The sequence below is a fragment of the Squalius cephalus genome (assembly GCF_949319135.1).
Source record: "Squalius cephalus genome assembly, chromosome: 4".
NCBI lineage: Eukaryota > Metazoa > Chordata > Actinopteri > Cypriniformes > Leuciscidae > Squalius > Squalius cephalus.
The window spans coordinates 36021485-36048401 of NC_137125.1; the positions used below are offsets into that span (position 1 = coordinate 36021485).

General features: G+C 38.4%; 1 protein-coding gene across 2 annotated transcripts in view; it reads right to left on the minus strand.

Moving 5' to 3' along the window:
* The window catches only part of iqsec3a (IQ motif and Sec7 domain ArfGEF 3a), a 145316-nt gene that overhangs the window by 19288 nt on the left and 99111 nt on the right, over positions 1-26917 (minus strand). For both annotated transcript variants that reach the window (XM_079868555.1, XM_079868554.1), the window contains exons 6-10: positions 15993-16115; positions 13355-13521; positions 10169-10308; positions 3600-3725; positions 613-712 (exon numbers count right to left, since the gene is read on the minus strand). In XM_079868555.1, coding sequence (XP_079724681.1) covers positions 613-712; positions 3600-3725; positions 10169-10308; positions 13355-13521; positions 15993-16115 — 656 coding nt within the window. The remainder of the gene's footprint in view (positions 1-612; positions 713-3599; positions 3726-10168; positions 10309-13354; positions 13522-15992; positions 16116-26917) is intronic.

A 26917-nucleotide genomic window follows, 5' to 3' on the forward strand; every position in this document is an offset into this window, starting at 1 on the left:
CCAGTTCATTCATTAGGGACCAAACAGAGATGAAGTTAGAAGCGACCAAACACCTCCACATTTTCCCTATTTAAATACAGTTACACGAGTAGTTACACGACCAAGTATGGTGACACAAAATAAAACGTGGCGCTTTTCTAAGCGGGTAAAAAGGATAACTATAATGTATGGCGGAATAGCACTTGGGAGCACTTCGACTCGGCGCAGTAAATAGTCACGCCTGAAAAATCCTCTCCCTCTCACTTATGTCATTAGAACCAACGTGACTTTTTACTGCGCCGAGTCGAAGTGTCGCCGCACGCCAGAGCGATTGAGTGCACGCACTGAGACGAGAGAGGTATGTATCAACTCGTCTTAGTTAAGGGAATAACATAGTTTAATATGAAAAACGGTGGAGTGTTCCTTTAATTAATCAGTAATCTGCCCTGTAACCATAATTTATGTGAAAAGGAATAAAAGTTGTTGTTTTACTGTCACTAGTGCTAATTTCAGATGGAAACTGCAGTGAATTTTATGTATAGGTACATTTTTGTAGTTTTGCAAAAATGTAGGTAGAGGCACGTTTTACCAATGAGCCTGGCTGGATTAACCACATGAGCTGTAGGATCTTACATTCATTCTCAAACAGGTGGAACTGCATGCCCAGTAACCCTGTGGCCTTGCAGAAGGTGTAGGCAGCAGAACTCTTCTTCTTTGGACACAATTTCAATATCTGTGAAGGAAAGAGATAGAGATGTTAATTAGGTTCACTATCAAAAAGAGTATAAGGCCCCCGATATACTTCAAGCGAAATCAAAGATGTGACGTCATTTCGAACAAAATTAGGCCAAGACGAACTTTGTTTGGAGTTCGAAACAGTTTGCCAAAACGAACTTTCTGGAAAGGTTCGCTCCGTCTGGTAAAATCCTTTGGACTACGATTGGTCCGTGGCGATTACATAATAGTTAGGAGGCTCCGCCTTCTTTCTCGTCGAAATCTTTTCCAGTTCATTTCTCCCGTTGAGCCCGAATAGGTCAGACGTCGGCGAGTGAAAACATTAACACACTGGAGAGCTGCTTTATAGTAAAAAAAACGGTTTTCATGTTTAATATGGTAAAGCTGCTTGATTTTAAGCAATCTATTGAATAAAGTGCTATATGTATATAAACCTGACGTGACTTTACTAGAGTGCCGAATTGCAGAGCTCGTGCAAACATATCCACGTTGCTATGATCGGATGCTTATCTGATGCTTTATTTGAAAAAATGCTTGCTGTTCTCTGTTTTGTTGTGTGTTAATTTTGTTATTGAGAGGAAAGCGCACAGCACATATTAACATATTAATCTAGACGCCGCTCTCATCACTGTGGGCAGTGTCAGATGTTCACTAAGATGCTGTTTTACCTCTAAACAAAGAACGTAAAAGAACATTGCTGTCAGTATATCAGGGCCTTAAGAATGGTAAACACAAGCTTTGTTCCAAAACCTAGTGTGCTGCCTTGCTACTGTCAACCTTCTAAGGCAGTTTGTTAATTGAAATATACCTTATAAGTGCTTTAGAACGCAGCACGCCACGCAAATAGTGCTCCTTAAGAAAAACACATATATCTTTCTACAGTAATTAAAATTAGTGGTCATACATTAGTTTAGGGTCCAATTCTCACTATTAATTAACTATTAACTATGAATTTTGCCTCAATAAACTCCTATACTGCTTATTAATATTTAGGCATTAATAGGGGATTTCGCACCAGAGGAACCTTTTCATAGTTCCTAGAACTATTGGCGGAAGTACCCGGATTTTGGCGTGTTGGTACTGTAGGAACTAGGAACGATTTTAGTTCTAGGAACTCCTTTTGGAGGAACTAATTTAGCTCCTACTTCAGATTAATGTCTAACCCAGCACTATAGGAACTACCAGTGACTTTAGTGTACGCTGATTGGCTGAACACACACGAAACACCAGCACCAGCCATTTTTAAAAAAGCTATGTAAACACACAGATTATAGCCTATATATTTAATTCTACGAACATGGAAAACAGTGACAGATGGGCCACTTAACCTTTAAGCTAAAGAGAAAATCCAACGCAACTTTGAGGGGACCAAGCCAAACATGATTATGTATTTCTGCTCAGCTAGCAACACTGGACATTAACCACACGGCATACGCTAATGCCTTTTCATATACTGTCTACTTTCTATGTATAACAGTTCTATCTAATAATGTATTAGACAGGACTGTTAGACAGATCGTAAACTAATGAACTAATGACTGTGTGCTCAGGTTCTGGTGTTCTCAGCACCGTCAAAATAAAAGTCTGCCGCGCTGTCAAAATAAAAGTCACAACAACAACCGTGGCTTACGTCACTTCAGAGTTCCTACTGGTGGTGTGAATGCAATCAGGAAACCATTCCTAAGGGAACCATTAGTTCTCAGGGAACCACCCTGGTGACTAGTTCCTATAACTATAGTTCCTAGAACTACCAGATGCAAAAAGCCTAATATGCAAGTTAATAAACAACTAGATCATAGGGAGAATTAGACCCTAAACTAAAGTGTTACCAAATTAGTTATATGAATTTTCGACACATTTTATTTCTACTTCATTACATTAAAATTAACATTATTCATCATGTTTACTAGCTTAATTCAAATTCAATTCAAATCCAGGAATTGAATTCTCAACTGACTCTCTTCAATTCTGAATAGTCATTAACCCTGCTATCTATCAAAATCAAAGTCAGTGTTAAGAGTGTACGTGTTTGAGTGCATGTGAGAAATAGAAGGCCACACAGATTAGTGTGGTGTTAAGAGTCTACTTACTAGACTCCCTACTGGTTTACTCACAATACCACAATATTGAACCTATATTTCATTCTGCCACAAATCTATGGGTGGCAGGAGACCCTCTTGAAGGAGAAGAATAATCACTGAGCCAACTCATATCTCAACACAATTAATGCCAAAGCTTCTCTGAGCAAAGTTAGAAAAGCAGTTATGCCACAATCAATATTGCCACAAAACTTAATAATATATAATGGCCTGATATTTTTGGATTTTAAATATATCCTTTTATATTGTTCAGTTTTCCATTTCACACACAATGTATAGAGAGTGTTTCATTTCGCAAAGGTCATCTGTATTTTTGAAAAAGACTGATTTCCCCCAGTTTCACCCATGATTGTAATGGGAAAATGTGTTTTGTGGTTTTCTCTTCCCTTTTTTTTTGGCCAGATTAAAATGAGCTCTTGTAATTATGAGAATAGTTTAATGCATTGCTGTGATAGCCTTTCAGTCAGTCTAATGCCCTCCATTAATTATAACAGACATTTAATCTTTGATTAATTTCAAGGGCTGTACTTTGTGGCTTTGACTAAATTATTTGAGGAGTTGTGGGAGAGTTGATGGAAGATCAAGTTGAGTACATTGCATATAGTTGGATATAGAATTCCACTGTAATTGTGAATAAAATGTAGTAGACCATAAATACATGGAAAATGCATGTCTTATATTTTGTCATCTTCTCTTTTTCCTTGTCATGATTAATCAATCAATCAATAAAGGACAAGAAGTGACTACATGAAAAATTCTACATAATGAAATGTGTCTTGTTGTTACCACAAGTAGGTCGTTGAAGAGGAAGACCTCTCTCTGGTGAGCAGCTTGCTTTTGGGCTTTGTTGATGTCAGTCACTTCAAACAGCCGACTGCAGCACACCAGTCTTCTGTGTGGCACTGACAGGACCTGAGAGTGGACACATGTAAAATGACTTCACTAAAAGAGAAGATATGAGTGAAATTTATTCATTTGTTATATCAAAATACATCTAAATCAGCAGTTCTTAATCTCAGCCTTTTTGACTCAAAGACTCAAGATATATCTTTTATTTTTATTTTTTATAATTAATAATAACGTATTAGTTTAAGTACTCAAATCATGCTGGTGTTTCCCTCATTGAGAACCACTGATATTAAATAATGCTGATATCTATTTCTCAGCACACAATATTTTAATGGCAGCGGCATTAAAGTGAAAACAAAGTGAAAATAGCAGCATTTTCTTAGCAATATGCTATTTACACTAAGTGAAAATAGTGATAGATTCTATTTACACTACATACAAATAGCAGCATTTTCTTTGCAATAAGTAGAAATAGTGGTTAGATGCTATTTATACTTATAAATAGTGGCATATACAATTTTCACCTCAGTGTTGTTGTACATTAAACAGTATGCAATAATAACATAGTGTGAATTATTATATTTATTACAATTATTAAATGGATGCCACACACCTTACCCCTACACTATTGCTGCTGTCGAGAACCCAGCGTCTTCCGTAATTTTGTCTGGCCCAACCAAACGTCAGTGGGCAGAGTTAGTGTAAATAGTACATAGACACTCCGTATTGAAGTTTCATGAACAGTCATAGTACATCATTTAGTTAATTGTATTTCTGTCATGACAACACTCTGTGTGTTTTGGCATGGTAATGGATATGTTGAAATGTTTGGTCTTGGTGGAATAGATCTGCTATGCTGCTGCTACTGTTGGTTATTGCTGCTGCTGCTGAAGAGCAAGTAGAGACTTGCTACCGCCAACATACATACGGCACGCTGCTGTGAGCAAGTAAGACATGCTGCTGCTGTACAATATAGTGTACATGAATTACACGTAGCAGATCTATACATGTGGAGCTGGGGAAGGAGGAGGGTTTCTACTAGCAAATGCTAACCAAGTATTTGAAGGTTGAGCAGCAAGCTCATTGGCTACTGATACAGCAGGAACCAATCAGCTGTGCCCTATAGAGAACGATGTAATTGAGCTAATGACCCAATCAGCCTGCGCCATCTAGAGTTTCATGACAGAACTTTGTATTTTAGCAAACATATTAGCTGTTTTCCAATAGCTCTCATGGCTTACTATCAACAACACGTGCTTGCACCCCCTGCTGGTGAGGTCGACTAACAGCAGATGGAGAGTATGCTCGGTAATCTACTTCTTTTCCTGCAGTTCCTGGATGTCAATGTTGAATTTACTGTTGAATTTGAACCACTGAATTTGTGGAAGCGAATTTGCAATGCGAAATAAAATAGACCGAAAATTGCCTGTTGAATATTATAGGTTTTATTTTTAAACAGTTTGAATATTTTGGAAGTGAAATATGAAAGGTGAGTTTGGATTATTGAATTTTTAATAATGAAAATGTGTTTGAAATGTTTTTAATTGAAATATTCACAGCTTAAATATTCAACCATGTTGAATTTCAGCCCATAAAAATGCAAGCCCTAAAAATACAATGCATTAAAATGCAAGCATGGTTAATGCAATGCCTCTTTTTTTCAAGTAGTGCAATTCAACAGGCTTTTTTATTTCAAAAACATTTGACATCATTTTACTTCCATACTAAAGTCTGAAACAAACAAACAATCAAACAAATAAATAAAGTAATTTAAAAAAAAAAAAACATTCGACACCTGAAGTGGGAGGCTTGATTTTCAAGTGATTAGCATTATGCTAAGCTAACAACAAAATAGATTGGTCTAACAGGCATAAAAGTAAAGAGCAAACAGAATTTAACAAAAATAATTAGATTCATATTTTATTATATATCATATTTTTTATATTAAATTGTTTTGCAACTTTCTGGAATAGTGGGAATATGCCAGTGATGTCTTGGTAGGCAGGGTTTTTTCGAACAGAGTTTGTTATTCTGTGTAAATGTCGACCACGTTAATCATGACTATTATATAAATGTTATTTAGGACCTCCTGGCAAAAACAGTGACATTGCATTTGATGCACTTTCACATCATAGCAAGCAAAAAAGTTCTAGGACAACATCAGAATCAGCAGGTCTGCTCCACATTTGCCCTTCTGCAAACTTGGGACATGACCTGCAAAAACCCCAACGGCAGCAAAACTAGAAAAGCCCAACCATGGAGAGGTTGGGAAAAGAAGAGAGAGGTGATGAATGAGATGTGAGGGGAAGAGAGAGACCAGAGAGCGTCAGCAACATCTTTATCAACTCTAAGAAAAAGTAAGGGTATGATTACAGGACAGAACTCGATTTCCACACGTCATTTGGGTCAGTTGAATTCTGTGCAAACTGCGGCAGAAATCAAATTAGCTACGACAATACAATAAAAAAGCCTAGTGAAGTATAAATGTATGACATATAAGAAGATTATCACTGCTATTTGATACAGAAATCACACTTGTGAAAACAGGAGATTGCAACATTAATAGAAAGTATAAGGAGACTTCAGTTATTACATTTACCAAACTGTGGGCCGGAAGTTTCATGAAAATGCAAAGGTTTCATATTTAAGACATTGACATTTTATAGACCTTATTCACAGCAGCGCCATCTTTGATTTTTAACGGGAATGAAAGCGACAAACAAACATCTCTTCAATACTGTTATTTAATGTGTTTTTGGATTGTTTTGCTGTCGAAACACTGGAAAAATAACGTTCCAGGAAATTTCAAAAATACAAAAAACTCCAGACAAAATGAGCTGTGGAAAATTATAAGAGATCTATGAGCTTTTTACAGCTTTTTACAGCAGATTCCATTGAAAACATGGTAAGTCTATCCTTCACCGCCTCACTTTCAAACCTGTCATGGTGCTACTCTGAATAAGGTCATATTTCATATTTTATATGAATATTTTATGGATACTGATACTTTCACTGCAGATCCCATATTATATATATATATATATATATATATATATATATATATATATATATATATATATATATATATATATATATATATTAGTAAAAAATATAGATATTTAGCTTATATATAAAATAAAAGCTGCTATAGGCAATTTAATTATTCCATATTTCTTGGAGGGCTCCAGGATTAAATCATTCACAATTAATTATATATTATATTGAGCAGTAGTACTTCTCCATAAGGATTTTAAGCCCAAAATCTCAGCGGAAGAAATTGGGTTTATTTAGGGTTGGTTTATTTGCTTATTCTTTAATGGAAAAATTTCATCTATGCACACATTCTCCAAAAAAAAAAAACAAAAAAAAAAAAAACAATTGTAAATATTATACTATCAAAAATGATACTACCAAATTTATTCTGATAATCCATTCATGCCAAGGAGATGAACATGTCTGATTTAAATCAGTTGTTTTCTGTTTGCTTTTCGGTGTAAGGTGAATAAATATGACAACTGGCTATGAGAGAATGAAACATTTTTGTAAGTCAGTTAGAGTTGTGCTGTTGGTGAATGTGAAAGGATTTCAATAAATAAAAGTCCCTGATTTCTATGATCGCTAAGTTGCTAAGCACTAGAGAAAGACTGCATTGCAGCAAATGGAGAACATCTTCAATAGCAGAACCTTGAGAGAGACTGACTAGCAACAGAAGATTTCATTCTACATTGCCTTTGCTTAAATACTAAAGGAATATGTTTGCCAGAATTAAAAACATATAAAAAGATACCATACAATGACTATGATAATGAGCATTGGGGCATGATTTACAATCGATTTTTAAAACCGAGCAGAGTTAAAAAGTATTTTATAGTCAACATTTCTCTCGAGCAGTCACCATGTTGAATTTTAGTTATTTATTTTATTTTATTTTTGTTGCAATGGCACATATGATGCCTAAAATTGCAGTCCAGGTAGGCTGCTCACTATGTTTTTGGAAAACCAATGGTCCAGAACCTATGGTCTTTACAATCTACTTAAGTTTACAATGCTTTTGGGAAATGCAGCCCTGAGCAACATCAGCAGCAAACCCAGTAAATAACTAAACATATTTAAAAACACACATGTGGTAAAGTGCCGTACATGTTACTGATTCAAAACAAAGAGAAAGATCTACAATTGCAGCATTAACTGTTTTCTGAGAACAAAATCCTCATTCTAGTTGATCACTTAATCTTACTACACACACTGCATTACTGCACCCATTTCTGGATTAAGGCATTGTCCTCTACCAGACATTATGAGAACGAAACAATAAAACCATTAAAAGGCTTTTTAATGACAGCGGCAGGTGTGCTCATAAATCTGTGTGAAAAAAAAAGAAAGATAAATCTGAACAGAGAGTGATTTAAATGACCTATAGAGAAATAGCTTTTTATCTTTGAGCCAGTACTGATGAATAGGGCAGAAATAATGAGGATGATTATCACGGATGATCTGTTCTTGTGTTTGTTTTGTGTGGGTTTATACCGTGTTTTGGTTCCGTTTCATGTGGTTGAGTTTGTTTCCATTGTTTTTTCATTTGATTGATCACATTGGACACCTGTTGATTGTTTAGTTGATTAGCTTGTTTGGATATTTAAGCCCTGTGTTTCTTTCAGTTTATTGTCTGTTGTTCTGCCAAGTCTTAGTATCAATCGAATTAAAATCAATTGCCTGTGTTTAGATCCAGCTCTTTTATTTATTTGCATCAATCGTGAGTGTGACAGAAGAACAGACCCAGCACAAAGGATCTAGCGGCAGTAAAGATCCTCCTCCTCTCACAAGGGGCTCTGTCCTTCATGGAACACATGTGGAGGTTTTTGGATCTGCAACATCTCATCCACTATGATGACGCCAGCCTCTTTTCTAGGAAGGTTTGAATCCACGGACTAAAGCATGCTTGCCCAGAGACGGCCATGGACTAGGTTCGGTTTCATTGCTGATTCCCCTTTACCATTGGTGAGATGGAGGAGGATCACATGAGCCGAGCTGAATTATCTGCCTGTCCCGTGTCGGCCAAGAGGGCCATTCCTGAAGTATCTGTCTGTCCCATGTCGACCAAGGAGCCCACTTTAAAACTCTTCCTGCCCTGTATTGGTCAAGGAGGCTGTTTTGTAAACCCCTGTCTGTACTACCCAGTTCTTTGTCCCTGTCTTCTCTGGCTCCTTCCAGCCCTTCGGCTCCACCTAAACTGTCTGTATCTAATATCCTGGACCAGCCTGGGGCTTCCAGTTCGCCAACTACGCCCTGGAGTGTCAACCCTCTGGCACTGCCTAGAACCTCCAAACCCATCAATTTACCTCACCCCATCAGCTCCACCTTGGCTCCTTGCTCCCTCGGCTCCACCTTGGTCAGTCGTCGCCCTTCATCTGCGATTCGTCCCTCCACCCCTTTGGCTGGGTCAGGCTCCTTCTTCCCTCCGGCTTCACCTTAGTCAGCGGTAACTTCGGCTCCATCTCGGCCACTCGTTGCTGCGGCTCCACCCTGTTCTCAAGATCCTTTGATGTCGCCTGGTCTCTCCGGCCCCTTCGGCTCCGCCTGGGTCTCCAACACCACCAGCTCAGTCTCAGTAAGTTGTCCCTCTGGTCCCACCTGGTACTTCCTCTAAGTGGGCCTGCATCCTGATTCTCCTGCTGAGGGTTACTCCTTGGCTCCTCCCACCTTCGTCTTCGCCATGGTTAATCCTGCCTACGTATCTGCCCTAGCTACTCTCGCCTTCGTCCCCACCCTGGCTCCTCCCTCCTCCGGGAGGAAAACATCCTTAAACAACATACATTAACTTGAGGGGCAAAGCTGTATAAGATCTTAAGTGTTTTCAGAGAATAGTTTATTTTTTCTTACCCCACTTGCAAATAATATCTTCCATTAAATTCTTGTTTTTAAGCATAACTCAAACACATTTTAGAACGAAAAAGTAAAAACAGGCAAATAATTTACTCTACAATATCAAAGTATGCTCTACAATCATAATATATCATTTTCCTTCTCAAGTAAAATTTTCATGATTAAGATGTTTTTACTAGCAAAAATATATTGGTTAATTTTCACATGTCGCATAGTTATAGTGAGGGAAACAGCTTAGAGTGAGGGGTGAATGTGAAGTAAGGTAATGAAGAAAAAAATGCCAGTGAGGTTATTCAATGCCACAGTTATTCTGTTGCAGTAATGAGGAATGGCAGCAATGCTACAGGCATGAGCTGCAATGAATCACCAGCTGCCCAATGAATTATTATATTAAGCCACACCATGCATGCAGCATTTAGAGATGGTAGAGGTGAAACAGCAGGACACCTATCGTATTTTAATATGGTCCCAGGGTGGTATACTGTATGCATGTCAAAATAATAACTTGTAATATTCAGTTATTTTGGAGGAATGGTGAAAAATTCAAGTGTCATGTAGAAAATATTTGGATGCAGTCTGATACGGATATTACCTGCAAAGAAAAGCCCAAAATGAAAACCTACCGTTTTCATTCCCACAATGCTTTGCTCCACCTTGGTGACATAAGTGACGTGGTCTTCATTCGATCGCAATTCCCTCAGCTGAATACGCTCATATATTCCCACTACCATGTCCCGTGGAATATCTGCACCATCATCAACCCCTAAGTAAAAGCACACAAAGTATATAAAATTTGATTATATAAAACACAAAAAGTATGGAATAGTATAAATGAACAGATTTTTTTTTTTTTTTTTTTTTTACATAATATTATATATCCTGCCAGGCAACAGCCTTTAACACACAACAAAAATAAACATCTTGTAGGCACATCTAATTGTATTTCTGTGTAATATAACATTTCGACAAACAAACAAACAAACAAATAAATAAAATTCCACGGTTCTTTGTCCACAACATTCCTGTGGTGTTTTTCATCGCCTCATCTGCATTATGTGCCACATGTTCTGTCAACAGAGTTTAAGTTCTACTGAGTCTAAAAGAATAGTCAAGGTTGTTTGCAAACTGCGTAAAAATTAATATGTATTTTCCATTGTATGAATTTGTCTGAAGAGAAAGTGGTTTGTCTAACTACTGGGCTAGATCTGCATTATGAACATAATTTGCAGCAAAACAGATTTGCCTAATGAAATTATAGGGAGACTTGAGGAGTCACGAAAACATCAGGGAATGTTATGCAAAATCAGATGAGGAGATAGATGAAGAGGTGGAAATTCGAAATATATATTTTTTTCCCTTATCCTACAGGAGGGGGCTGAGTGATGTGTGGGATTGTGGGATTGGCAGCAGAGTGGATCAAGTGGTAGGAGTTTTTGGAGTTTATAGGAAAAAAGACAGGGAGACCAAGGGAGATCTGCTAACGTACAGAGATTTTTTTGTGTCACAGAGTAATGGAAAATTAAAGTCTACACTGTGAGATTAACAGAGCGCTGATGTCACTGGGCGGTTTTCATTAAATTAATGTGCCATAGGGCACTTTCAATAGCATTATATTTTGATGCTTAATTAGGTTTCGCCCACTCAGTTAGTCATGTGAAATGATCCTGACCCAACTTATGATGAAATGAAAGTGTAAGCGTATGTGTGTATATGCTTTATACCAATTGGAAAACAACAATTTGCACTTACAAAAGGAAAGGCAGGAAAAATGCAAAGCATGAGAAATGACACTTGTGGAAAAAGTACATACTTTTAAAAAGAGTACTTATTACGGAATTAATATACTTTAAAATAATATACTAAGTGTCACTGTTATGGTGCAATACAACATGAATGATTCAGAATCACAACATAAATAGTCTTTAATCCAAAAAAAAAAAAAAAAAAAAACTCAGGAAAATCCTTGGAGAATATATAAGCACACGTCTAACACTGACGAGAACTGGTATATACAGGAAGAACTAAACGAGACAGGTGGGGCTAATTAGTAACCAAGGAAACTAACAGAGAGTATTTAAGGTCAATTTGAACATAAGAACAAAAACACAATAATACAGAACATAAACCTGACAGTATTCCCCAAGTCCACAAGGCGTGTCCTTGCGACGCAACCTATAGTCCAAAGGTGGAGGGAGGGAGGGAGGGAGGGAGGGAGGGAGGGAGGGAGGGAGGGAGGGGGTTCAGGTGGAGGCCAAAGAACTGGTGATGGAAAGGGAACTGGAGGAGTTTGCAGAAAGGAACGCCAGATGCGACGGAGGATAGAGCCAGATGGACCTCCTGAGCGTAGCCTGGGGGCCGACCGATTGAGGAGGAGCTGGATAGGGTGGAGAGCCCAGTGAAAATGTGAGGATGAGGGCCTCGGGCTCCGAGGTGGAGCCGTCTGCTTGAGGGACTGAGGCGGAGATGATGGCCTGGCAGAATGGGGTGACACTGAAGGGAGTGAGGACAATGGAGGAGTCGCAAGGAAGGTGAAGTCGAAGGGGTGGATGGCTGAGGCACAGCTGGAGGCCCAAAAGTCTGTGGCGAAACCAGGACAATTGACCAAGGCAGAGCTGGAGGGATGTGGGAGCCCAGTGGAGCCCGAGAGATGGCTGACCATGGCTGAGCTGAGGGAGTGCAGAGCCAAGGCTGAGCAGAAGGGCTGACAGGTCGAAGTGGAGATATGGGCTTGAAGTACTGAGGTGTAGCCTGGGGATCCGCCTTACAGAGCATGCTGGCGGTGAAGGGGCCCGAGGCAGAGCTGGAGAGCTGGAGCGATAGCTGTGCAGGTGAAGCTGAGGAGCTGCGAGGCACCAGCGGGTGCAGGTGAGTCCAGATGAAATTTCTAGGGGACGGATAAGGAATATCAAGTTCAGGAGCAGGGATAAGGGTGGAAGCTGGCTCTATCTCAAAGTCAATGAGGTGTGGATTGTCCCAATAACAACGACTCCGGGATGGACCTAACGGTGGCTTCCAGCCTTGGAATGGATGTGGCAAATGGCTATAGCTCCGGGATGGACGTGGTGGCCAGCTCTTGCTCTGTGGCTGGAGGTGGCTCAAGCTTGTTGTCCATGGCGGGCTCAGTCTCTTGTTCTGTGGCAGGCTCAGGTGTCATCACTGGATCCTTGGGGGAAGGTCTTCCAGAAGTTCCAGGGCTCTCTGGGCTGGGAAGATGAGGCTTCTGGTCTGGAGCAAGCAGGGAGATGGCTGCTGGCGATGGTACAGGCTCTAGGGAGTCGGAGTTGATTATCTTCCTCAACGACTCCCTCTGTGAGGATCCATACACTCACAGAGCATAGCTGATGAAGTCAACAAAGGGGAAAGTGGTCCTCCTCCAACCACAGCATCTGGCCTAAGATGTTGTCCATTCAGCTCCAAAAGATGTACTTGAGAGATTCGTCATCCCAGCACGCTTCATGGTACAACTCCAGAACTTCCTCTGCATATTCAGAGATCATCCATGTTGCGATGGGCAATCCATTTTACTATATTTGTTGTGAGGGTGAAACCCATAAACCTTGACATTAAGAGTGAACTGAATTTCATAATTTCTTATACTTAATTGTCAATTGTAATTAACTGAAAATGCATTATTGTCAAAATTTGTAACTGTATTTCACTTAATTTTAGAGTGTACACTTAAGTGGCCTTCATTAATATTATAATATCTTCAAGTGCAGTTTTATAATATACTTTTAAGAATAGACTACAAGTTTTGTATTTGGTCAACCCTTGATCAATTTTAATGAATTTGTTTTAAGACATCTCACCTCTTAGGTTGCGGATGAAGTCTTCCAGCATCATCTTACGGTCAGGTTTGATGTTGGGACTGTACATGTCCGTGTTCAGGAGGATGATGGCAAATGCAAGGATGAAGATTGTGTCAGGATTGTGGAACTGCTGCACCACGTCGGGGTTACACATACAGTAACGCTGACTGAGAACAACAGGAAACAATAAAGAGAAAAACAACAGCTAAGTTTATTTTAAACATTTTTTGTAAATATACCCTTCTGCTGCTTAGCTTTTATAGTCATAAATCATTTGCATCTGTGATTGTCCATGTGTAACAACAGGTTATTAAAAGCGTTGTAATATGTGTTATTTTTATTTATTTGTATGTTTATTTATTACTTTTTTTGAATATCATTTACACTGCAAAAATCTTATTTTTTTTTCTTTTTTTTTTACTTTCAGTAAACTAAACTTAATTTACTGTGTTTATCCAATTGGATTTTCCAATGTATTAAAAAAAAAAAAAAAACTCAACTTTGGAAGTAAGTAAAACTCCAAAAAGCCTATGCAAAAAAGAATGCAAATGCATCATACCTCATATAATGTGTTACTTTTAGATTGCATCATCTATAATCATGTAATAACTTGTGTTATTACATGCTTAAACCCGACAAGATGGAAGAACCATGAAATATAATTCAAATATACAGTCATTACATGATATATGTATATTGTATTGTGCCTTAAAATGGCTGAATTTTTTAAAAATGAAAGTTTTTGCAAAACTTCCCACAACATCATCAGGGTATCAGTGGATGGATCAGGGATTTGTTAAGTGCTTGCTTGAGTGCTGGGGTTGGTTATTAACCAGTCAGCAACATAGAATCGGCCCAGATCCGGCCTACATCTGGTACACGTGGATTCCATACGTACCAGATGTGGGCCGGATCTGGGCTGACACTATATTGCTCTCTGGGTAGGGTGTTGCTAGATAGTTGCTCATTGGCATAGAGTCAATAGGTTCCACTATTCTATGACTGATATTCTACAATATTCTCCTAATATGACGTCTCTCTCCTTCAGTGTAAGTCAATGTGGGATTTTAACACTAACTAATAGTGTTAAAATCCCACAACTTGCTTCCAAGCAAGTTTAATATATTTGAAAATCCATGCAAATTGAGCTGGTTATGTGACACAAAAGGAACATGGCGAAAATAAATCTTTATTAATCCATTATCTGCTCCTGTAATCATAATTTGAGTGAAAACGAATACAAGTTGCTGGTGTTTTACAGCCACTAGTGTTCATTTCAGCTGGAAACTGCAGTGAATTGCAAGCACATTTGTGTAGAAGTTTTGTAAAAATTTAAGTATACGCACGTTTTTCCAATGTTTCCAATTTTCCTATATTGTATTTATGCACTGAAGTTTAAAATGTCAGATCTGTTATAATCCATAAGTGTTAGCAATTGTAGTGATACTTAGTGAACTACAGTAATGAGGAATGCCTTTTATTCATTAAAAAGTCATATTGTTGTTTGTAAATGTTATATTTTACATCCATTTACCCCTTCTCTCATTCTTTTTATAGATTTGGGAAATATCAAAGGCGATGCAGGAGAGACAGCCGGGAACAGGCTGGATTGTGTTATGCAACCACAGTTATTTATAAACCAGTGTCTCGCAGACAGATGCAGACGTGTGCAACACTCTCGCACACACAGCATAAGGATCATCAGCAGACTTGTTATTTCCAGTGCTGGAAACAAAAGCATATTTGGCTATCACCCCAGAAGCGTTGATAGCTGCAACTGCAATATGATTCAAAATCGCAATAAGAGCCTCTGCTGCGTATGAATGGAAAGTAATTGTTCTAGCAAGATGATTATTTGGATTATCAGATCATCATTGTCAAGGAAACCCACGGTCCCATCTGTCTCAAAGGAGAAACGTTCTACACTTGCACAGATTAAAGTGATATCACATATGCAGTATTGTTATTGTTAAACCAACTACAACTAAAACTATTAAAAGTTGTTTTAATTGAAATACAGATGAAATAAAATATATTTTTATTAGATTGAAAATAAAACATTTAAATGTTGCCTTGGCAACTTACTAAAAAAAAAAAGTTTAAATTGAAGTAATAAAATTACTAAACTAGTAAGAATGGCAAAGGCACATAGCAAAATGACTAAAACTAAAGTAAAATTAAACAAATGAAATTGAAGCTATTTAAAATAAAAGCTAATTTGCAACATGGGTTAAGGTTAATTATATAATTTTTTAATGGAAATTAATATTTTAAGTGTAGCCTTAATCATTTTAGCATAATTAGCAAAACACTATTCAAAACAATGTTAGACTGCATAAACTTCCCAAAATGTTTCATGTCAACAATTGCTTTCCAATCTAAACAGAAAGTAACTATTGCAGCAGTGCAACAGCTTCTACTTTTATGTAACACAGCGCCATATTCCTTGAAAATGCGATTGATTTATGGAGAGCGTTCAGCTTGCATTTTTATCCTTTAGTGCTACAGGGATGAAAAAAGTTCATAAGCACAGATATCACATCAGCCTCTACTCTTATCTTCCCCTCACACATGAAGGTGGCTAGAGCGTTTATGTGTGTGTGTGTGCAAGAGAGTGTAACAGTGTCTGGAGTCTCACCTGAATGCCTCTATCAGTCTCTCCACTTTCTGCGCTTCACCCTGCACACGGATATGAGCCTGAAACTTCCTCAGAGCCTCATCCAACTCCATCCCAGAGAAATCCATCTCATCCACCACACAGCTATCAAAATGAAGGAACAGACAGAATTTGAGAGAGGGAGAGATAGTGTAAGAAAAAACAAGGTATTAAGCAGACGTGAAAGCTTATGGACCCTACAAGGGGTGACTCTACGGTCAACTTTATGAGTGGACTACTTTTATGAGACTTTTCGGATGCTTTTTTTGCGAAATGTCTGTTTCATAAATGTTTGCAATGACATGAACATTAGTAAATGATGACAGAATGTTCTTTTTTTGGGTTCAAAATATACATTTAATTGCAAAAATGCTTCCGTTCCCAGCCTCAGAAACAACTGAAGTCTCACTCTGGATTGACTAATTCGGAACCACGGAAATGTTTATTCCATAAAATTTAAGTGGTCTGTACGAAAGCGAAAAATAAATGAGAATTATTTTTACTTCCACCCATGTTTGCATGTTTATTATCCTGAGCTGCCAGCTGGAGGTTTCAGAAAGAGAAACGGCTGTCAATTTTAGAGCGGGTGCACAGGGAGACAGAGAGAGAGAGTAACACATTTCTACAGGGAAATAAATATCCAAGAACAGTTAGACAATCTGTTCACCTCTCTCTCTCTCTCTCTCTCTCTCTCTCTCTCTCTCTCTCTCTCTCTCTCTCTCTCTCTCTCTCTCTCTCTCTCTCTCTCTCTCTCTCTCTGTCGCTCTAATGCTGCTGAAGAATATCCTTTCAAAATGAGAAACAAAGCTGAAATGGAATGGACAACAGTGTATTTACACACGCAAAGATCACATATCTGAAAAGCATAAACATTTTAAACAGGCACATACCATTATTTACATTTAAATATACTTGTATTTCTAATAAAGTCCATAATTAACATCTCTTTAATGTACATGTATATGATCATATGTACATAAAGTCACTTTTTTACTCCATTCCACCCTACTTTGTGGAGAAAAAAACAATTTTGCCCTTGATACTGTATACCCTAAGCTTAAGACCAACAGGAAGTCACTGCTAGTCAGTTACCTCAGCACCGAACAGATGCAAACAAATATATGAATGGTTGAGTGAATTTTCAGCAGCCATTTTTTCAGTATGAAGAAATATTAAGTAGTATGAAGAACACTCACTCATAAAGCGACAAATATACAGTATAACACTCCCTATTATTAAAAAGCCCAAGCGTTCTCCCTCAAAATGTAGCTAAAAAGCATATCTCCATATCAAACCCACTTTACCAATTTACCAAACACACTGGGGCAAATCCAATTCAGACCATGGGTTTGTATCACAGTTATGCTTTTATCAGTTTATTTTTTTGTGAACACAAGTTCAGAGAATACAAATTAAAAAATGATATATCATGAACAGCAAATACAATTTAAACATCAGACAACATAAATGCTGTTTAACAATAAAATGCAAAAAGGGAGCAAAAAATAACACTGCATTATGTTTTTTGTATTGATAATTTTAAAGTTTTTCAATTGTTTTCCACTCACAGACCATGTGTTCCTTATATTTCTCCTCAGAGAGATGGAAAAACAAAGAACAGGAGAGAAAGACTTTAAAGTAACGTCCATCCCGTCTGACCTGTTATCTTTCAACTGATGGGACTCTTCTAAAAATATTCCCATCGATTACCTTTTTTGGATAAAAAGAGTTTTCTGAAATGTGGTTCTTCACTACAGCGAAATATGCCTGTGAGACTCAGTTTGGAAAATGTGAAAAAACAAGTGCTTGGTCTCACTTGAGTTTGTGTTGTTGCTCTAGCAGAGTAGAGAAAATCATGACAAATTACAAGCAGAAAAACACTGGAAAATCTTCTCTAAAAGCTTGTTCACAATGATGCTTTGTATACTAAGGACTGCATTAAACATTAATACTAATTTAATCTCCCCCCATCTGTTTTGACGTAGTAGAAATAGAAATTGAAACCAGAATCTCCTGTTTCTGCATCAAAAGCAGAACACATTTTTCCTTTTCAGCATGCAGCTTCAGAATGGTCAAAATGTACTCAGATACTGCATTGAATGTAGAGTATGCATAGTAGAGTTTTAGATACAGAAATATTACTATTGTACAGAGATCAGACATCCATCCATTTTCCAAAATGCTGTCCTATGTTGGGTAGCAGGGATGATGAAGCCTATCCCAGTGTCTTAGGTGGAAATCAAGGAAACACCCTGGATGGATGGTGAGTTCATCACAGGGCTAACACATAAATTAATTTAGACCCACAGGCAATGTTTAGTATCTATAATTCACCTATTATGCATGCCTGAGGAGAAATACCAAGGTCTTATAGCTCAGCCAGGACTAGAGACCTTCTTTCATTAGGTAACAGCGCTACCCACTGAGTCGTTTTATTGTAAATTGACAGAGTAGTACTGTGGTACTCTTTGGATTAACAGATTAGCCACTTGCTGAACATTGTGGATCATGACTGAAGTTGCATTTCTACAGTAAGGAGACCAGCAGGAGGAACATTCCTCTGTTCATTAATGTGAAAGTGAAAATAACATGAACCTGGAGCTGAAGACATCTAAGATGGTCTGCTTTTATCTGGAGTGTTTGCATATGAAATGAATGCAAATGTCGCTGTTACCAATCAAGTTATGCCCAGAGGTCGTTACAAACTGTAATGTCTGGAAAGGTCTGTTTTTTCACCATTTATCACAAGTCTTATCTGCATCATCTCCAGCTCCACAGACATCCTCATCACTTTTGTATTTTCAGAAAAACAAAGTGTTGGAATTATTAGAAACAGCTAAAGACAACTAAAGCTGCACAGACATGTGGCCTACTAGTTGACCGTGTTTCTGGATGACTTAAATAGCAGTTGTACAAGCCTTTTCTGTCCATTCATGTATAGATTCTTTTTTCAAACTACCATACAAATGACTGTATCTGCTATCATGAAGTACAACTTGACATCAACAGGTTAACTCTCTATGGTATGCAATATGATATCAATCAGAAAAAAATAGAGAGGGAGTGAATCCAGTTTCCGCAGGAAACCCAGTAATCTTTATAAACTGCAACCTGTTAGCAAACCCAGTAGGTCTAACACAAGTGATTTCCAACACTGGTCCTAGAGCCCCCAACACTGTGTATGGCTGTGTCCGAAATAGCCCCCTATACCCTTATATAGTGCTCTATTTGATGGGATTACCAGTTGTAGTGGTGTCCAAAACCATAGTGGACAATATCAAATTCATGATTGTACAACCAATTAAAGCTAGAAGATATCCAAGCACTGTGATGGTCACACCAAATGAATTCCCACGTCTCAGCAGAAGATGGAATCTGCAGCTCTGGCATCTGGTGCACTCAGTGTCTGAAATGATCTGACTAGTTAGTTTCACTCATAAGTAGACTAATAAAGAGAAAAGTGAATGACTGATTCAACTCTTGAGCTAGTTAGTAGAGTTAGTAGATTTCAACTGGGGTGTGTCAAGGAGATGTCACCTCCCCAATCTCAACGCAGTGATCGACTCGATCATGAGAAAAAACATTCAAGGACAAGTGAGGAGTCCAATAAGGCATCGACGGCTACACAACCGACCTGGCGTTTGTAGATGACAGCACCATATTGGCCAGGATGGAAGCCGAGGTAACCGACACCTTATACGATGTTGCCAGATTCGCTGAACCACTCAGCCTTAAGATCAACATCGATAAGACCAAGGCACTCACCACCGAGGGATCACCGGTGAACGTTCACCTCCAGAGGATTAAAATCGAACAAGTGAAAAATGTCAAGTACTTAGGATCCCTGATCCAGGAGAAAAAGATCGCAGCGGTTGCAGAAGTTCAATGTAAAGCTGCTTTGAAACAATTCATATTGTTAAAAGCGCTATATAAATGAAGGTGACTTGACTTGACTTGACTTGAGAAACTGTTTTAGGGTCCTTATGGGTGTTGCGCTGCCCTTACTTAGGTGCAACAACTGCAACAGATTTTGCAGAGCTGGGGGATCATCAGGTTTGGGGAGAGAGAGAAGAGGTAGTGAACAGCTGGTTAGTACAATTTCTGAGCTCCCGGTGGCCAATTACAAAAGACTCTGGAGCCATGGCTGCAGCATGCACTTATTACAGAGACAATACAATTGGAGCAACCTTGGGTTAAATGCCTAGTTCAAGTGTACTAAGGGAATACTCCAAATCATGGATAGTTCCTTATATACGTGCTCCTAAGTTTTAGCCCCTGTGCCACACCATCTAAAGTGGAAGCGGACTTGAGCAGCAAGACATTCCTTTCCAGCACACTAAACCTTATGGTGATAGTTATGGTGTGGAGAGATGAATTCCCTGTATCCCTTAATTTTACCAGAAGCTATATTGTCGTCTTCAGTCCTGTTAACCCCGCCCAGTCTCCCTCTCCCACCACCTCTCCAAACTACCATGGAAAATGCTCTGTTTTTTGTCGGGTTTTTCGCTACACTCCTATCTTCCCTCCAGTCCTCAGCCACCCTTACCACCCAATTGTCATCATCTCCCATCAGTCCTGTGGTGTCACCTCATCCTCCTCTCAGTGGCATGTAACACGATGGATCCGCTGGGAGCCAACTCCTCCGGGGTGTGAAGAGCCCTTATTATTCGCTCCCTCGGCTCTCTTCTTCCAACGGCGACCTTGCCGTTGATCATCGCCAGGACGTTGCCCACCAAATCGCCACCCTGGCTCCTACCTCCATCATCTCGCTGGCTATCATCCTGGGAGCGCTCTGGGTCAGCAGCACCCAGACACTCACCCCTTCATCTCCTCCCTGGCTGCTGCCACCATCATCTCCACCCTGATTTCCTCTGCCTGTGTTTACCATCCATTCGCCTCCTCTTACCATCCATTCTCCATCTCCTCGTCTGCCTACAAAAGCCGCCACCCACCCTGCCTCATCCTTTTTGTTACAGGGCGAGGTCTCGCCTACCAGGAAGGGGCGTTATGTAACCAACATTCAGTTTTCTTGTCTTAGTTTCGTTTTAATGGACTTTTAGTTGGTTCTTTCATTTCAGCTCCCGCTACCCTGTGTTGTCAATGTTACCTATAATTTGTCATTCTGTTGAGGTGTGTGCACCTCGTTATCTTTGGCATTAAATTTCATGTGTGTTTCTCTTCAGTTGTCCGGTCTCATTTCAATTTGTGTGTGTGCACTGCAACCTGTTTGGATTTATACATGTTTGGATTATTATACTAAACCTTGTATTGGAGCTTTATTCGTCTTTGTCTTCATCAGTCTGCCTACGCACACGCACTTCACTGTTCTTTATATAAATGTATATATACATTTATATAAGTACAATCTTTGGCCATTATGAACCTTACAATTAGAGAATACATTTAGGAAAGAGCTAATCAATACAATTTCTCAAATAAGGGATTTAGTTTCTTCAAGTAGGGCCTTTTGCAATTAGTGGAATAGATGATAGGCAGTGTGTGATATGTGAATATTATCACAGCCTGAAAACCTTTAATCATATGGTTCCTATGAGCAATTTTGGGATAGTAAATAAAATTCACACTTCAGTAGTCTTGCAGAGGAAATAATTTCTGCACTACACCGTGTTCTTCAATTGAGAGTGAGAGAAAGAGAAAGGCAAAGAGAAAGACAGAGATGACCACGGAGTACACAGTTTACTATAAATGCCTTCATTTGGCAGCATCAAAATCCTCTGGATGTGCTTGATGATATGGCTGTCATTGACGGATACCGTCTGCCACAAGGAGAAATAGTCCAACTGCTCAGTGTCATTGGGCCTCAGCTGATTTTTGCAACAGGCAGTTTCCTCACTTGGTGATGGACTTATATATATATATGACATATATATTTGATAACAGACATTGTGGCAAGGTGGCCTGGAAGCAAACATGCATGACTCCTTTATCTTTACCAACTCAACTGTGGGTCAAGAGGCCCAAAACTCGCAGGGATAGTGGAGGCTGCTTGGGGACAGCGGATCTCCACTGAGGGCATATCTGTTCACCCCTGTATAATCCTGCCAATAACAGGGAAGCAGATTTCAATGAGGCTCACCGTATTGCCCAAAGTATTGTGAAGCGCACTTTAGGGAGGTGGAGGCTACGTTTTCGGGCTTTTCAGAAGTCCTTGTCTTCTCTGTGCGCCACAAAAGTGCTGTGCTGTAATATCATTGTTGCACAACATTGCAGTTCATGCAAGAGTGCCCTTGGACGTCAGGGAGGAAGACGAAGAGGTGGAGGAAGAGAACGAAGATGGCATGAGACATTGTGATGAACAACCAACACATGTTCAATACATGGCTGAGTTTCGTGCATGCCAACATGTCATTGACACGTTTTTTATTTCCTCCTTTATTTTTCCCCAGTCTTTAAAGCACACTAGCCATTTCCCTGTTAAATATAACATTTGTAGGCCTACTCTCCTTGAAATGTCCATATACAGCAGTGTACTTTTTCATTCCTTAATTTATTTATGCAGTAATATTTTTTACTTTTTTATTCATTATTATTTCTTTATTGAATTATGTTAAATTAATTTAAGCAAACAAAAAAAACAAGTTAAAAAACTAATAAACAAATAAACAAAAACAATATTAAAGTATTAAAATATTCCCTTTTTACAAGATAAAGTAAAATAAGTCTCTGATGTGTATGTGAAGTTTTAGCTCAAAATATGCAACAGATCATTTTTTACAGCATGTTTAAATTGTCACTTTTTGGGGCTGAGAAAAACACGGCGTTTTAGTGTGTATCCATTTAAATGCAAATGAGCTGCTGCTGCTGGCACAGAGGGCGGAGCATCACAAGCTCGCGCTCAGTGGCAGGACAATCTCATCTCACGGAATGATAATATCAAAACAGAAATTCTCAGTAGCAGTGTTCATTTAGACCCGGAGTCGGACAATAATGCCTACAGATGTGCTGTATGGAGATAGAACAGTTATAGTTTAGTTTAATTATGGTTATAACTTATTTGTCTACAGCTCCTCCGGCGTCGAAACAATAGCGGACTGTGTACAGCTCACTCAGGGCAGGTCTATGCTAAAACTGCAGTGTCATTCAACAGTCGTGGGAGGGGCTTGTGCAAAAGTACGTCACATGCCCAGAATCTGAAAACGGCTTGTTCTGAGACACTGCTTATGATTTATGGGGATAAAAACAAAAAAGCACTGGATGGATTTTTATCATTATAGGATGGCTGTGTACACACTCTGCAAACACACATTTATGTTCAAACACCATGTAAAAGTTTATTTTGCATAATAGGTGCCCTTTGAAGTCAAATTGGACAGGAGTAAGTTTAGGTGCAATTTGCCGGTTGTCCTGCATGTGACCTCATTACTCTGTCTCCATACGATGCACTTAGGGATTTACGATTACTTCAGAGAACTCGTAGTTATACGAAGATTTTCAATTACTACTTAAATTAAGATGGTTTTGGGGAAATGGCCAGAAGTCTAAAATGATTCGTACAATCATTTTACTATCTACTTAGGCTTACAATGCTTTTGGGAAACGCAGCCCACTTTGACACAGTGACATCTTAGACAAAAGATTGTTGAAGTTGCACAGTCTGCCTTGGCTTCTACCCAAGATCTCACTGGGGTCATTTTTATATAACATGACAAGCATCAATCATAAACTGTCTTGCTGCTCTCGGTGGAGCTTCTTTTTGGAGAGGGTATATGAAATCTGTCAACTGTGTCAGGTGTATTTCTGGGAACTATCTTTCTAGAAAGTAGACAAGATAACTTGAAATCTACTTGAAAAGCCCACCTATTCTAGTAACCTAACCAACAGTGTACTGTACCTGATTACAATTTGCTTTCCCATATACTCAATACATTCTTCCATGATGTACACAGTCCAGAAAAAGCAAGAAAATGCACATCTACAATCTAAGTATTTTATACAAAAACAAAACACTTGGGGAGCTGTTGCAGCAGGAAGTCACATTGCTACCAAGGCAAACTTATAAAAAAGACTATAGATATACAAAGACGGTGTACTCCTACTACTTATGAATATGAGAAACTGCAACACACAATATGATGGAATATGTCCCGCCTTCTACATAAAAGAGCCAATCTCTGATTGGTAAAGTCTAGGGGTGACCCCGAATAGTCGAAGATTCAATGCTTCAATTGGAGGAGCCTGATTCGACTACCGATCTCACAGTCGAATCTTCGCAGAGGTGTTATGAAACGAGGATCGTGCCACTTTGGCTATATGAGGGCGCTCAATGTCTGATTTCACATAGAACTACCGGTTTTCTGTCAATACGTTAATATTCAGCCTATTATGATAATGCTGTATATACAAATGTGCAAAGAAAGAAGCTTTTAATAAATATTTTTAACGTGTGTGAATAAATCCAAACACCCCGTGACAGATTTAAGTTTCACTTTCAATCCGTGACCGACAGAGGAGCGTCTTGGCGGCAAGGATTTAAATCTTTAACATTGTCTGAGATAAGAAAATCTAAAGTGTGGATGTACACCATCAGAAAGGATATTCTCCAAGGCTGGATTTAGCATCAGGAAAACTTCTGCCGGCCAACGTTAACAAGTTGGTTTTCCACGGGACATTCTAAAATGCTTAACATGAAAAAAGCTTTTAAAACGCTTAAAAGGCACTTTAACGTGGCTTAATGCATGTACACAGTAGGCTACACACTTTATAAAGAAACCATACTATGTGCAGATAAGCAGATGAACCCAGAATATGAATGCAATGCGTTCCTCCTATAGTAAAGCGTTTTCTTTACATAATTTGATATTTTGATTGAACTATTTTAGGAGATTAAGCCGTAAACGCTTTTCACGTTTTAGAATGTATTTTATCCGCGTGCACAATTTGAAAAGACTCCAACGGACACAGACAGAGTGAAAGACTGGATTTGTTCTCTCGATCAGGTAAGGTACAAGTGATTTCAAAACTTTTCAGCCGGTTCTAATTTGATTTTTGGATGCTGTGAACATTTTTAGCTAAAAAGACTGCCACTCCAGTTTAGCATTAATTGAGTGTAGCATTTATAAAGTTGAACATTCTGTCTACTATCGTTATTTTAATAATTTCTTTATTATTATTTTATTTATTGATCTGTCAGGGTTATCTAATCTAACTATTTGTGGCTTGTGTTTTGAATATATGTTCCTCTGCACTTTAGGCATTTTGCACACATTTGCTCCTCATCTTGTGACTTGATTCTGATTTATTTCGTTTTGTATTTTTATTTATTAGAAAGGCATATTCTATTCTAATTTAATTTTGTAAATTAATTGTTTATTTTTTCGGTGCATCGATGTTGTGCTGTACTTAGAGCCTGCTCGCACAGGTAATTTAGCCGATTTAATTTGATTTGCATGTGAAATGCAAATCCTGTCTGCAGTGTGGCCTTTCTGGAGTTATTTATGTTATTTCTTAGTTTTATTGATCCAAAATGTTTTTATATTTTTTTTTCTATATCTTTGTGTGATTTTCTGTACATCGCCACTTTTAAATGTTAAAGCCCCGCCCCCAGCCCCACCCCCATACACATGATTCGACTATTAGTCGACTATAGGCAAGACTTGACGATTCTGATTCGACTATGAAAATCCATAGTCGGGGACACCCCTAGTAAAGTCATTGCGTCACTGCAGCTGCCGTTAGAAGCTCCGGTTCCCATAGAACCCTGAGACTCACGCTTAGAACTGCACACGCGCATTGGCTGGTCTAGCCTGAAAAATATGCTTTTTTAACGCTATTTGTGTATAAGAAACAATATTTATGGGACTGGTCATGTCAGATTTTGTTGCTGATTTGAAATATGCTAAGTTTTTGAGATTTCAGGATTCCCCCATTCAAATAGATAGGGCTTGGTCTAGGATACCCGAAATAGCTGCCAGAAAGTGTTGCAAACATGGCCGCCAAGTGAACAGACTTTCCTTGAAAGGGACATTGCTTATAACCAATAGAAAATAGTTTTTTCCTTCTCTAAATTCCCAATTAGCTGTGACTTTTTGTTTGGTATCTTTATCTTTTTACTTGAGTATTTCCCCAAAATCCACTATCTAAACAAAGTGAGAAAGGAAAAGTTTGAAATGAAAATTATTCACTTTCATGTTGAATTTTACAGTAGCAGAATGTCCCAGCAAAAAAAAAAAAAAAAAGTTTTTTTTTTTTTTTTTTTTTTTTTGTATAGCTTTGGAAGATGTTAGTTGTATAGACTACTTTCATGATACATTTTTTTAGCTTATCCGCACCTGATCACCATACACTTTTATAGTTGCTTTTTTTTTACAGATTGTGCAATTACAGTGTAATTACAGCGTACTTACACAAGAATGTACTGAGTAATATAAGGAGCCATTTGGACAATATGGGGGTTAGGTTCAGGGTTAATGCTGTACCTCCTAATTATAGTAAGAACAGCACATTACATACTTGCAGAACAGGACTATATACAAAATCACTGTGAAAATCCTGCTGTTCCCATTTTATTTGAAGTGTCTTTAACTATTATGTGCTAACTTTTTAATCATTTGATACAGTGCACGGTTACAATTTATTTAAAGTGTTGTTGTTACAGTGTACTTATATATTTAAGTACTGAGTAATATTAATTAACTACATGTACTTACTATAGGGTTAGGGTAGGAATAGAATTGGTTGAAGGTTTGTTGCATGTAATTATGCCTAATTTACTGTTATTATTATGGTAAGTACATGTAACAAATGTAACAAGGAAACTGTAAAATAAAGAGTAACCCAGTGCACTTATTGTGTACATCAGGGGTCTCAAATGTATGTTTCATTACTCCTTTAATACATTTAATACATGTCTACATATAATAAAATTTGATATGATTAGTGTTACTAAA